This window comes from Solea senegalensis, unplaced genomic scaffold (assembly GCF_019176455.1).
Source record: "Solea senegalensis isolate Sse05_10M unplaced genomic scaffold, IFAPA_SoseM_1 scf7180000017154, whole genome shotgun sequence".
NCBI lineage: Eukaryota > Metazoa > Chordata > Actinopteri > Pleuronectiformes > Soleidae > Solea > Solea senegalensis.
Genome location: NW_025322259.1, coordinates 293,991 through 308,829, shown reverse-complemented (window position 1 = coordinate 308,829; position 14,839 = coordinate 293,991). Strand labels below are relative to the sequence as shown.

The 14,839-nt window shown below is 39.0% G+C and overlaps 1 protein-coding gene across 1 annotated transcript; it reads right to left on the bottom strand.

Annotated features, from left to right (window-relative positions):
* Positions 1 to 1,857: 1,857 nt before the first annotated feature.
* On the bottom strand, positions 1,858 to 14,519 carry LOC122763923. Its single transcript, XM_044018413.1, has 14 exons — positions 14,329 to 14,519; positions 12,890 to 13,147; positions 12,632 to 12,735; positions 12,258 to 12,530; positions 12,021 to 12,114; positions 11,686 to 11,753; positions 11,360 to 11,596; positions 11,207 to 11,248; positions 10,975 to 11,094; positions 10,809 to 10,865; positions 10,670 to 10,714; positions 10,267 to 10,329; positions 10,018 to 10,132; positions 1,858 to 2,021 (listed from the first exon to the last, which is right to left on the bottom strand). The coding sequence occupies exons 2-14, from the start codon at positions 13,017 to 13,019 to the stop codon at positions 1,984 to 1,986; spliced, it is 1,386 nt and encodes a 461-aa protein (XP_043874348.1). The 5' UTR covers positions 13,020 to 13,147; positions 14,329 to 14,519; the 3' UTR covers positions 1,858 to 1,983.
* Between the last annotated feature and the right edge of the window lie 320 nt (positions 14,520 to 14,839).

Here is a 14,839-nt window from a genome sequence, read left to right as displayed (position 1 = left end):
ACCAAACTTGCTAGGATTGATGATAGTCCGGCCCTAATGACGTCTATATGAAAATATTCAATTTTGAAAACAGCGCCCCCTGGTGACAGCAGACAATACGACAGCTTGTATTTCAATTATCTCCTCCTAGAGCTTTTGTGCGATCACCTTCAAACTTGGTGAGATCCATGTGGACGAGTTGAGCATCAAAAGTTATCAAAAGCTTTTTAAAATATTGTATGGCGTAGGAGATAGGGGGCGCCAAAGTTGGAGATAATAATAATTTTTCACAACAGACAATGAAACTCTTATAACTTTGCGATGGAAGGTCTGATCCCAACCAAACTTGCTATAGTTGATGATGGTTAGTTCCTGAAGACGACTGTGTTGCTGAAACGGTACATTTTCAAAACAGCGCCTCCTGGTGGTGGTAGAAAATTCTAAAAAAACAAACTGTTACAACTTTGCCAATCCTGGTCCGATCTGAACCAAACTTGCAAGGATTGATGACAGTCCGGCCCTGAACACATCTATATGAAAATATTAATTTTCAAATACAGCGCCCCCTGGTGACAGCAGACAGAATTACATTTATAGTTTTTGATGCTGCTCCAACAGGGATTGTTGTATCCACTTGAAACTTAGTATGTGGGACCCCAGACCCTTCCTCAACATGTCCGTAAAAGGTCACCTCCCTACAGGAAGTGGAACGCCCGAAACAGGAAGTAAAGTCTTACATTGTCCGATCTGCACAAAACTTGATATGTAAGACAAGGGAACTTCCCTGAACACATCTGAGAACATAATTTCAATTAAAAAAATGTCTCTTGGAAGCATGACCAAAGCTCACAGAAACCCTAATCCCTTTTATTTGATTGGCCATTGTAGTGCTTCTCAGTCAATTTCATACATTGTTTCAATCAACAGCAGCTACAAACTACTGTGTAATAATATTATTAAATTATAAATGTATGTGTGTTGTATGGACCTCAAAGAATACTGGACCCCTCAGCCTCAACCATCTGTATTCTGTATATATTATTGTTGTGTCATTATGTATATTTGGTATGTATACAAATTTAGGAATGACTAAAATTTTCAGTGCACTGTGGAGAACCAAATCAGAAAAAAAATTATTTATTTTTTTTTCTGATGGTGACATTGAGCAAATACTTTAACCAATTGCATATTTAACCACAAATTGAATGTGATTTATGACTGACTTTACACTTAAAAATTGAATGTGATTTATGACTATGACTTTACACTTAAGTACATTTATGTTTGACTTGACACTGTACAAAAAATATTTTTTTTAGGATGGTTACATTGAGCAAATACTTTAACCAATTGCATTTTTAACCACAAATTGAATGTGATTTACGACTATGACTTTACACTTAAGTACATTTATGTTTGACTTGACAGACTGTACAAAATATGTTAAATATTATAGCTTTCTTATGTAGTATGCATAATTACATATATAAAATAAAAGACGCTTGCATGATTTAGCAATATTTTAGTTCAATGTAGTTTTCATAAATTGAAAATGTATGCATTAGGACATTTAAAAATAATATGGTTTTACATGACATTTGCAAAAAACAACAGAAAACTGAAAGAATTATAATATGATAAACTTTTATTTGTTTACTGCCAAATAAAAACAAACTCAATTAAAATACTTAATACCAAAATACTACACGGGGAAGGGAAACCCAACAAGTCACACAATGAGCAAGCACTTGGCAACAGTGGAGAGACAAAACTCCCTTTTAACAGGAAGAAATCTCTGACAGAACCAGACTCAAAGATGTGCAGCCATCTGCCTTGGCTGGTTGGGGTGAAAAGAGGAATTGGGACAGAGAAACAAGCACCAAATATATAACAGCTGTACTAACTTGGTAATAAAATTAATACTTTCAGCATTTATACTAACTAAAGATCATTATTTTAACAAACAATAACAGTTATATATTATCAGCGTCTCTTAAAAAAAATCTAAATCGCAACTTGGTATGGCCCAGGACACAGGATTCCTGCAGAGCAAAGAAAAATAGGTTATTTGAAATAACAACAAAATCACAACCAACAACAATTAAGAAAAATAGGTTATTTGAAATAACAACACAATCAACTACAATAACAACAAATGTTGTACAACAACATGGAGTATGCAGCCCAGGACAGATGATGCCTACAAAGCAAGGAAGAGAGGTTTAGTGAAATAACAACATCAGCCTCTGATTTGAAGATACCTGTAAAATGAGGACAAAGCAAAACACAAAGTATGGGAACAAGAACAAAGTTATTATCATGTCTTTTCAAATTCTTAGAATATGGATGGACACTTATTGATTGATAGACACTTACTACTTAATCTAATCCTCAGACAAGACCTATATTATAAACACTTAAATTCATTGTGTACTAACAGATTTAACAGTATGCAAAATAACCTGTCTACCAGACAAACTTCTCTAAAAAACTACTCACAGTAATTGATTGTTACAGTTGTCATGTTGGATCAAGCAGCCAAACTATAGTGGCATAAAAACTTTATTGCCATCACTTAAATAGACATAAGACTGCCTCGTGATCACTAAAGTATGTAGGCAGCACTAGTGATTCAGCCCCATTACCTGCTGTTTTAATGTAAATGTGATCAATTAAAGTGCCCTTTTCTGTTGTTGCTTCTGTTACAACCTGAACATATCCCTTTTCTGTTAAAAGTTTACATGTTGTTGATGATTTCAAAATATCATCATTAAAATCTCCCATGATTGCAATGGTTTCATTTACTGAATCAATCCAATCAAGAAATTTTCCCAAATGCTCTTTAAATAATGTCATAGGATAACATGGTGGTCGATAAATTACTGCAATAGCTGTGTTGTCTGTAGCAAATTTGGACACTAGGCACTCCAAATTAAAAGAAGGGACTTTTACTATCTCAAATTCTGTGTTTTCTGCAATATAAATGCCAACTCCACCATGTTGTTGATCTTGCAATGTAATCAATCTGGGGTCATCACTAGTGTAGGATGAACTGCGTGAAGAACCATGAAAACTATAACCTTCAATGTTTACTGATCCTACTGACGACTCTGCAGCTAACCAAGTCTCAGTTACAGCAATACAGTTAAGCTGTAACCGCTGTGTGCACAACACCAAATCTGACACATGTCGAGTCAATCCTTGCACATTCATCAAAAAAACACTAAACCTGCTTGCCCTCAATCGCTGCCCTGTCAAACTATCAACTAAGAATGTAGACATTGTCCTAACTGCATCTTTAATGTCACCCCTACAATAAATCTTCTTCTCGTCAAACTGTTCAATGATCAAGCCTGACAAACTCCTGACTCGACTTAAAGCAACATATGCCTGTCCAGCTGCAAAAATCTTCCTAAAACAAACCACTACATTATCTACTGTGATACCCTGAACTTTGTGTATTGTACACGCCCAAGCTAACTTAAGAGGATATTGACGCCTCAGACCACCTTTCTTACAAGCTCTCTCCTCCTCTGGAGCAATAGCTGTAGAACCCACTAAATCTGCTGAAACACTTGGAGACTGTCTTCTCCTCTCTGCACCTACATTCTCATCATCAAATTTCACATAAATCATTTTTGGAAACCTAACACCCTCTGACTGTACTATTCGTGTTACAACACCACATGCTCCATTCACCAGGCCATCACTCACATCAACATTTTGGCACAACATCACACGTGCACCCTCACCTAACAACAACTGCTCAGCCAAAGAAGTATTCTTAGCTTTAGCATGATGGCCTTGAATTAACTCTAATTTCCCTGTTCTCCTATTGTTTTGAAAATCCTGTGCTTCAATAGTCACATAGTCACGACACACATCATACAACCGCTGAATATTGTGCTCATTTACTTGCTGATTTGTCGCATAAATGTGTAAAGCTGAGCTGACTTCACCAGTTTCACAACGTTTCAAAATTTCAACATCACTTTTTAACATTGGTGTCCCTTTTCTATGAGTCCTGACCCTGTTCAACAACTCTGCAAACACAGTGTCTTTCTGCCTGACTACTTCTGTCAACTGTACAACAGAAAACAAAGACCACAAGTCAATATTCAAGTCCTCAACATACAGTGGTTTTCCTTTTACTGGAGGTAACTGGTAAAAATCTCCAACAGCAATGACACAAATGTTTCCAAATGGGCGGTTTCCACTTTGTTTCATTTGCCGTAATCTACCATGAATATATACCAATAGATAGGGATTTACCATTGAAATTTCATCTATGATCAAAATTTGCAGATCACTGAATTTAGCACGAAGAGAATTGATTTTTTCCTCACCCAGTGGAGTGTACGGTAAGCGTACATCTACTCCAATGCTAAATGTGTGGTGAATTGTTGCTGCATTCAGATTGTATGCAGCAATGCCAGTTGGAGCAGTTATTAAAACACTGACATTGTCAGGATGACTGCACAATGGTGATAACAACCTAATAGACTCGTATTGAATGGCTTTGATTAAATGACTTTTACCAGTTCCAGCACCACCTGTAATAAAAACATGGAGAGGTGGTGGATTTTTCCCTGAGACCTTATTTAAACACCACTGTCGAATCTGATAAAACACCCGCATCTGTGTATCGTTCAAAGATCTAATCAAAGACAAACCATCACTCCTACACATTACATTATTCCTTTTCTCTAAATGTTGTACCTGTTCACGAGTTACAGCTAAATCTGGAATATGATCGTGGTGATCCGCCACGGTTTCCTGTCTCTCTGCAATTTCCTCCACAGCCTCTAAACGTTCCAACTCCTGTTCTGGACACAACTGACACCATGCATCTTCTGCCACACCATCTGCATTAATCCTATTCTGGATATTTTCTAACATGTCTGCGTCTACTTCAAACCTGCTCCTATTCGTATCAACAACTGACTTTACTGGATGTAACAATCCATCACAAAACACATTACCATTCTCATAAAACTGCTGGAACGTTTCAAAATCCTCCGGTTTTAACTGATCATCAACACGATACGGCATGAACAACTGCAATCTACTCTGATGAAACAATTCAGGACTTTTTGTTTCGGAAAACCGAGCATAACGCACAACAGCAGGTTGTGTTCTGACTCTCTTTGTAACAAAACCACAATTATTTTTCAACTCAATCTTAGTTTTACAGTTTTCATTTTTGCTCAAAACACGATATTCCGACGCAAACACTGCAATACACATGTCATTAAACGTGCTATCATTGGGCCTGTTCTTATACCTGTCAACTAAACTCGTCATCCACATCTCATCAGTGTTTATGTCATCACTAGTTGCCCTTTGTTTTAACACATTCAAAGGCAAACTCATCTTAACTACATTGTTCCCTGTTGGTACAAACATGACCTTCCTAGAACACTCCTTTAGATGCATGTTGGTCAACCTATACACTGCTTCCTGAGCACACACATCCCTATTATGCAAATAAACACCACCTAGTTTCTTCAATGCCTCTTTTGCACTAACATTTCCATCCTTAGCTGCTTCCTTTTGTGCATTTGCCAACAACAAACCCATTTCCTTTTCTGCCTTAGAAATGTACGAAATAATATACACCACACATGCATATGCATCCACCACAAACTGGATGTCCAGGTTTGCATTCCAACATTTTAAAAGTTGCTTACTATACTGGTTAACCCAAACCTCTTTCACCTGCCTCTTTAACACAACTTTTGTACCCCGAGTAGTCCGACAGTATGCATCTTCAAATGCTTCCTGAGTTATATTTAAACTTTCAAACAACTGCTCCACTGTATCAAAACTCTGGTTTTCATCTGAAAGTGCCTTCTTAATGTTTTCCAAAATTTCATGGGCCCTTACTTTACGACCCTTTCGTTCTGCAAAATCACGCTCTTTACATTTGAGACACAAAGTCTCTGTCGGATCCCTTTTTTCACATTTACACGCAACTATCTCCTCATCTACTTTAACACGACTAACAAATGTTTGTGCAGATGCTGGCCTCGGAAAATTAAACCGACAGACTGTATTGTTCTTTTTACACGTTTTTGAGTGGCGCTTTGAATGCATCTGCACAGATGACACAATGTCCAATAATGAGTCATCATCAGAGGGTAGTTCACATGTAACATATCTGTCAATAAAATCAACTACCTCTTTATCTGTGTTTTTGTCAATTAAGGGGGCATTCTCAACCCAAAACAGGCAATGAACATGTGGAGACCCACGCTGCTGAAATTCAACACGATAAAAATAGTCCTTGATTTTGCCAATAGGGTTTGAAGGAGACATAAGGACCTCCTTCAAAAAACAATGCCACCGAAAATCAAACATTCTCGCCGCAGTGACTGGATTACGACGCAACAATTCACACCTGTCTGCCCACTCCAACTCCTCAGCTGTCTGTTCTCTTCCTTCCTGTTTCAAAATACTACCAAGTAAATTAGTCCAGCGCATGTCTGCCGCAGAAAACGAACAAAACCAAGTGGGAACACCAAGCTGACGCACACAAGCAAGTAGATCACGCTGCGCTGCCTGCCAAAATGAAGGAGTGCCTCTAATAGGCTTAAGGAAACGATAACCATCATCAAACTCTAACAACTTCCTTAAAGACTCCTCATTATTCACAAAATCCCTCACTCTCTTACAAACCTGACTTCCTTTGCCTTTCCTCAAAGCTATGGACACATTCGATACAACCTGCTCCAACTCTGACATGTACTGTGCAAAAAAAATATATTCCACATTCTGTGCAAACCTACCATCAGCATGGAGAATCCGATTATTAAGATAACGTGACAATGTTAAACGATGCTCTCTATTGTCATGAAACACAGAATGTCCGTGTGGAAACAACACTGGAAAACATTTAGCCTCATTCTCATGATTAGAAAGCAACTTCACAGGACTGTTACCTTCTGCTGGAGCCAGATTCAATACATCCTCAAAATACTGATCGAGTGCTTCCTGACCAATATCTACAGGCATAAGACAAGTGTCCTGAAACATACAATGTTGCTGCCTGTCATGCAACAGCTCATCCTCACCTTCATCCACCTCAGCAGATGTTTCACCATTTTCTACATTACCATCACTTTCCTGTACTACACTGTCATTTTCCTGCTCCCTACAAAACTCATTCAACCACTCTTCATTAAAATCGACATCTTCATAGTACATGTTATTCTGTTTTAAATACCGCAAAGCCTGCCTTACGCGCATAGTGTCAACAAACTGATACTCATAATGTCCTTTATACGTCAGCTTACGCTTCAATTTAACGCGCAACAAAGATCCTTCCATATTGGAACGAGGTAACAAATTATTGGTCTCCACAATATTTGCTGGAACACATGTCACCGGTCCATGAACACCATTTTGCCCTCCTTTGCCAACACTTTCATAAATGGGATATGCAAAGCAATCAAATGCTGCTCTAAATTATTCAAACAAGCCAATTCAGGAGGAACAGGATGTACACCTAGATTATGGACAACACACTCAGGAGGAGTCTTCTTCCTATTAATCTTATCATGACAAGTGCAACAAATCCACAACTGACCTCTAGGTGACTCTAACAACTGACATGGACTTACACAGTTCTCATTACAAGTGTGTAAATACTCCTCTGAAATACATTTCTCCGCAATTAACGCCATGTCTGCACTCTTATTATACTGACTCTTTTTACAGCTCAAAACCTGGTGTCTAAACAACAACCTTTGACAAACACAACACACAAAATCTGGCCCATCTTTAACTTTAGACAAAAATTGCTCAATCACAAAATCAAAATCTGCTTTCTTTTCTTTTAATTGCTGCTTTTTCACTTTGTTACCTGCCTTAACACTTTTCTGAAACTCTGCATTACTATGATACTTGGTTGTACTTGTGGTCTTTACTCTCTGTCTGTGAGTTTGATCTAGACAATATTTCCTTTTACTCATCTCTTTGACTTTGTCTTTATGCTTGACATCTAACTTATACTTACTTTTACTCATCTCTTTGACTTTGTCTTTATGCTTGACATCTAACTTATACTTACTTTTATTCATCTCTTTGACTTTGTCTTTATGCTTGACATCTAACTTATACTTACTTTTACTCATCTCTTTGACTTTGTCTTTATGCCTCACATCTAACCTGTATTTACTTTTACTCATTTCAATCTTTTTCTCTTTATATCTGTCATCTTGCTGCTCTGCTTACTTTTGTATCTAGCCATTACATCTGCATGATATCTAACTTCACTCCTTTTCTTACGTTTAAGCTTCTCTAACATATCTTCTCTATATTTAATTTTTTTTTTGAGAAACTGTTTAGTTTTCAAATACTTCGAAAAACAATAGTTTATATTTGTGGCTCTTCCCTGTGCCTCTACTTTAATGTGCTGTCGAAGATTGTAGCCTCATCTACTTTGCAGTAACCATAACAAGACTGTGTCTGTGGCTGATGAACACAAACAACAGTCTCATAGTGATTACCATTGACATTTTCTAAGTACACTGCCTGACTTGACAACTGCCTATTCCTCCAACTATATTCAAGCCATCGATCACCAATATAAGTAAAAATGGAAACTCCTAAACAATCTGCTGCTGCTTGAATCTCAACCTCTGTCGCCCAACTGCCAACGTAACGCATCCTTGACTTACTGACATATTCTGACACTGAAGAGAACTCACTTCTCAAAATGCCACCATAAGCTACAGTGTTACCTTCTAATTGCTTGACTACAGCTAATCTAATTTTCCTATGATACTTCTGTGAACCACACACAGCTTGACTGACTGATCTAAAGAAACAGTTACCATCGCCAACTATTGTGTCCCTTTTACACGGAGCCCCCAACACACCAACTTTTGGAGAGACAACATCAACCTTTTCCGACTCAACATTTAACTTATCACATATAGTTTGAGCTACATCATTACAAAGAGGGTTAAACACTAACTCCTTGACTGTAACCTCACTAACAAATGCTAAATCTGGACAACCTGGATCACTCCTTACAACCCTCTTTGAACTACGTGTAGAGATTGGAACCTTACGCTTTGCACCAATCCGACTGACTCTCTTACCTGAAGATGACTGGCTAGCACCACCATCATCTTTGCAACTATCATCTATGCTAAGACCACTATCTACTTTCAGAGTGCAATCTCAAACAACTTCTGTGTCCCTCTGAATCCTGCAGCAAAACAACTGAATCAAGTGTTCAAGACTACTCAAAAACACAACAACACTCTTCCCACACCACCATCCCACTGCGTGCATGACAGTCAACTACAGCAAACCGTTCTCCTTCCCTAATAATCCCACAAGTACTGGAGGACAATGTGAAAAAGCATGTGTCATATTCCATACACATCTTTTCCAAACCGTCCCTCAGAGTTGTGAGCACACATGCCTCAATAAGCTCTCCCTCAACCACATTGACATCTCCAGTCACAAAGTCACCATACTGAAACTCATAACTATGGCCATCTCTATCTAACTGCTTTGGTAACTCTGGAATACACGGCATAGAGTGCCCGCCACAAATCGAGTTACTATCACGCAAAGATGTGTAGATCTTGTCACCAGAAATTACAGCATTGTCCAGATCGCGAGTTTGCCAAGAAAACACACTCTTGGTCTTATGCATCGCCATGGCAGCCAAACTTACTGCCATACACTGCACACCTCCATATTTAAAGCGCCGGTGCCCCTGATGAAAGGATCCCCTCACAGAACCCACACCAAAAGTTAACGGAAAAGTATCAGAGCACCCAAAAGAAATGGCAACCTCACTGTCTGTATCAGAGACCACTGTGACCTCCTCTACAGCTGAACTAACAGACCCTGCATCAAAAGTTACCGGCAAACTATCAGACCACCCAAACGAAATTGCAACATCACTTTCTGCATCAGAAACCACTGTGGCCTCCTCTACACCTGAACTAACAGACCCTGCAACAAAAGTGACCGGCGAAGTGTAAGAGCACCAAGAAGAATTAGAAACAATCCTACCTTTGATGGAGTCTGGGGAGCTGTGCAGAGCAGAGCAGGGAAGGTCCTCGGTGGTCACAGGACTGGCAGGTGATGGTCCAGTCATCCCCTCCACGACATCTGCAGCTGCCCCCTCCTACAAATCAAAATGAATGTTATATAAAAAATTACTTCACATAAACTTGATCCCTATGTTACAACTGCCACAATGTTTTAGCAATATCAACACAAACAATTACTTATAAAAGCATAATGAAAAAAAATACAAACCTGCTGCCGGGTACGTCTCCTCTGGGATCCGATGCGCCTGCGTGGCTGCTCCACAGGGACCTCCTGATGAAAAAAACAGATCAAAGTTGTTACACATTGTAAACACACTGTTACTTTTCAGTGAATCAAATAGAAAGGAATATCTTATCTTATATCCACACAGAAATTGGCATATTCAAGCGAATATCAACTTCTACCAAAAAAGTGAACTTCGTTTTAACTTATTCAAGAGCAATAATGAAGAAAAACTACTCAGCAAATACTGTACCTTCTTCACACTTAAACAACTACAATCGAATTACTGATTACTATTTATCAGCAAGCAAAAGAAAAGGTTTTACTTAGTTTGAAATTTAAAAGTGTTGCAGGCTCTATTCATAAATTTAACACAAAGTGCCCTTACCGCCACAGCCCTGCGAAGTTCGGGCCACTCCTCCTCCAGCTCGACCTTAGAAAAAAAAAAACAAAGCAAACAAATTAACTGCATGTCTTTCCACACTTTATTGCCCAACACTAGGAAAAAAAAATAGAACTTGTCAGACCTCCTGGTTCCCACGGCTCTTCTTTGGAGCAGGAGTGCTCCTATGACGCTTCACCCCCTAAAAGGAAGAAAATAAAAATGCTTTGAACCAACAACGTTGGATAATTTCAGCTGTCTTGTTCAAAATGAAATCATCAGCCAATAAATACAATTTGCATGCACATTACCGATGGTCCCTTGGTAGAGGTAGTGGGCTCCCCCCAGTCAAGATTGCCCGGACGGATGTGGTCCATCACCTCCAGAATAGGTGGGCTGAACCAGACAGGCGTGAGAGGGATGGAACACTCCTTGTGTGACAAAAAGAAAGACTTTGAGTGACAATTTCTTCTGAGAAAAAGCAAACCGATATATAAATCAAGACAGATCGATTTCAAAGCTGAATTAAAACAACAAACGTACCATGAGCTGAACCTTCCCTCCCTGAGGAGACGGACACCTCCTCTGCAATGAAAAATATCATCATTTTTAAACATGCATGACCATTTGTGCAGTGAATTGCTTAGAGAATTTTGTGTTTTTTTAAAAACACAATACAGCATGCAACACATTTACCTTCCTGCGCGGTTCAACCAGCGTCCAATCCAGTGGGTTGTGTGGCGGACGTGGGGAGCGGGTCGCTCCCCTCACAACTACCCTCGGAGCCGGACGAGGAGCAGGAGCAGGAGAAGGAGCAACTGGCGGCAAGCTGTGTTCAACCTCCACGACAGTAGCCATCTCTAACTGCTGCCGGGAGAAGAACAACAGCAAGTCCACCAGCAGCCCCATCCCGGGTCCATCGCTGAGGTGCACCTGCAGAAATACATAATATAAAACACAAATTAACAAAAATATCTTTACTGTCAATTGTCTGGGATACAACATTTGTCATATCAACTTACACCATCCCAACTCCACAGGTCACTTCGGCTGAGAGGAAAAAACTCTGCGATAGAGTAGTACCTCACGCCTAAACAAAAAAACAAGTTTAATTCCAAATTTGCCATAGAAGTCAATTAATAATACATGCGACTTCAAGAGGAGAAAACTCTGCAACAGAGTAGTACCCCACGCCTAAACAAACAAAGATACATGATTTTTAAATATGCATGTGTACATCATATTAATTTAAAACATGCTGAATGTGATGGAACATATATTTCTAAATTTGCGATAGAAGACAATTCATAATACATGCGACTTTAATACAGCTGAATTCAATATTTTTAGGACATACCCTTGCGTGCGGCCACGCGGTGGAACTCTTGGCGAAAGAGCTCCTGCAGATCCAGGTCCACGTTCCGACGCGGAGGGAAGTCCAGGACAAACACCTATACAACACATAAAATTAAAAAAATAAATCTAATAAGCTCAAACGGTCATTAGAATAACAACTCTTCTGCAACAGCCTATAAAAGCACATCCATTCATTCATTATGATGGAACACATATGAAAATATTAAAATAATCTTGCCTTCGGCCACCGAGACAAGGCACTGGTGAGGAGCTTCTCGAAGTCCACTGCAGCCTCGTCCAAAGTCCTACTGGCAGTCAGGTCGTTGCTGGGGGCTAGAACACAGACAAGGTCAGGTGTCCTGGGGAGGACTGCACTCACCAACTCGATCGTCAGCTCCCTGGCACAGGCCCCCGGTGTCGACATGGCACCAAAGGAAAGGAACTCGTCCGGAAACTCCACGATGCCATCAACGATGGCGCGCAGGTGGGAATCCCCGACAAGAAGAACAAACTGGAACAATGGAAAATATTATTTTTGAGAATTGTAATCATTTTGTATCACATCAAATCACTGTGTTTTGTTTGTGAAAACAATTGTGAAAACAACAATACCTTCTTGTCAGGTGACTCGGCCGGGATAACCACTTTGTGACTCCTGCCAGTCAGGGTTGAAACTGGCCAGGTGCTCACACGGTGGCGACGACCAGTACCTCGGCCTTGTTAAAATGAGAAACAACATTAAAATAAAAGTATACATCTTCCAATTACATTGTACACATGCAAAGAGGAAAAAAACAAACTTAAATGAGCATGAGCAGTTTCCACACACATTAAAGAAAACACTTAATGACAAAACAGGTGACTACATACGTGAGGGACCGGGAGCCGGTGGCACGAAGCTGGTGGAGCTCTGGGGCGCAGACTCCACCACTGCAGCCAGGTGCTTCTCCATCCTCTTCTTGGCCGCACTGGAACGATTGTGGCCCTTGAGACGAGGCATCTCACACAAAAAAATTAACTAGTATATTACAGAAAACCGTTGTATTAAATGATCTAGTTAATGAAAATAATTTAAACCAATTCCTGTTCCTCTGTATTGCTTGGTGATGTCACTGGTGATTCAATCCACTGGAGAGAACAAAAAAATTGTAAAAACTTAAATTAAGTCAAATTAAACCAAAGCTAGAACAAACTGTACCAGTTCTAATTATCACATAAACACACTCTCTTTCAAATTACACCTAGCTAAGCAATTTCCAACTGTCACTACACACTCAAGATTCACAGTGTCACACACAGTCACAGACATGCATTCTCAACACACATACAGTCACAGACATATATTAAAACACACACACACAAAACACAATTACTCAAAATTGGGGGGAAAAAACATTTCCACACGCTTCCAACACATTTTCAAATGAAAAAAGTCATAGTTTCTCTCACACACACACACACACAAACAATCAAACACAGTGTCAGACAGTCACAGACAGTCTTACACACAAACAGTAACACACAGTGTCACAAACAAAGTCAAAAACAATGTCACACGCAGAGTAACAGACAGTAACACACAGCCACACAACACTAAATTTTAAATGATAAACAATTACAACGGAAGAAATGTAAATTTAATGGTAGAAAATTAAAAAAAAATGCCCATTCACTAAAACATTAAGTAAAACACCAACACTGAGAAAATGTAAAATTGCCTTCTGGTTTTTTAAAGTTACAAATGCAAAACAATCATAAATAAAATGACCGAAATACCGCACAACAAAAGCCAATCAACAAAACGCATCATTTAGAGTTGAAGAAAAAACGACGACATAAAAAATACATTATCTACATATTTATAGGATCTGTAGCTGTGTTACAGAATGAAGATGTAAGCTCCATTGAGCTGAGGCCTGACGCAGACAAGAGATGCACCACGAAAAAAACTTAATTCAAATTACATAAATAAATACAAACAGAAAAACAGGCATACTAGAAGCTGTAGTTGTGTAAATATTAGTCTCATTTAAGTTACTCTCATCTGCCTTTAACCGTGATAATTGGAGCTAATATGTACAGATATTAAGCCCTGCATTAGCATACAGGAGGTCCATGCACACCATAACGAAAAACACGTGATTTAAACTACATTAAACAAAATATAACTGAAGCACAATATGTACAGAAGATGTGGCAACATTACTTTAAATGATTCGTTCAATTACATCGTTTTATCTGCTTTTTTCACCGTGTAAACAAAGAGCTACGTCACGCTAATATTTAGCCACCTGTAGCCATGCACTTACCTTCGATCCTCCGCTGGTTCCACTGGTTCTGCTGCTCTGCTGCTGCTGAAGTCCGGTCCACACGATGAAGAAGGTCTTTAAAACCGTTGATAGTCGCTGGTATAGATGAAATTTGCTGATAATAGCTGCTCAAATGCCAATGCCAAAGTCTAGTCCAACTCCGTGAACAGTAGACTGAAGGAGGCGGAGCAAACAGGAGGTATTTATAGATTACCTGCCTTCTAGATCGTTCTAATAGCGAAATTTACAATAACAATAATTATAACATTAAAAAAAGCAGTGGGGTATTTTATCACAGTGTAAAATGAAAATGTTAAAATAAAATACGCAATACAAATTGTATTTATTTTAATAGTTTCAATAGTAAATCCACGAAAATTAGCTAAAACTAAACAGGAAACGCCGTGTAATAGCGGAACATGTCAAAATAAAAACTTTTGGCGCCACCTACGTTTAACGGAGGAAAATACTCTTCCATTAAGGACGATAATCATACGCTTTCTGATGGAAA

Excerpts from the sequence above, each read along its gene's own strand:
- LOC122763923 (XM_044018413.1), bottom strand. The coding sequence starts at position 13,019 with ATGCCTCGTCTCAAGGGCCACAATCGTTCCAGTGCGGCCAAGAAGAGG. Across the intron at positions 10,715-10,808 it reads AGAGCCGTGGGAACCAGGAG|GTCGAGCTGGAGGAGGAGTG; the intron begins GTCTGACAAGTT and ends TTTTTTTCTAAG. Across the intron at positions 10,133-10,266 it reads GGAGACGTACCCGGCAGCAG|GAGGGGGCAGCTGCAGATGT; the intron begins GTTTGTATTTTT and ends TTTGATTTGTAG.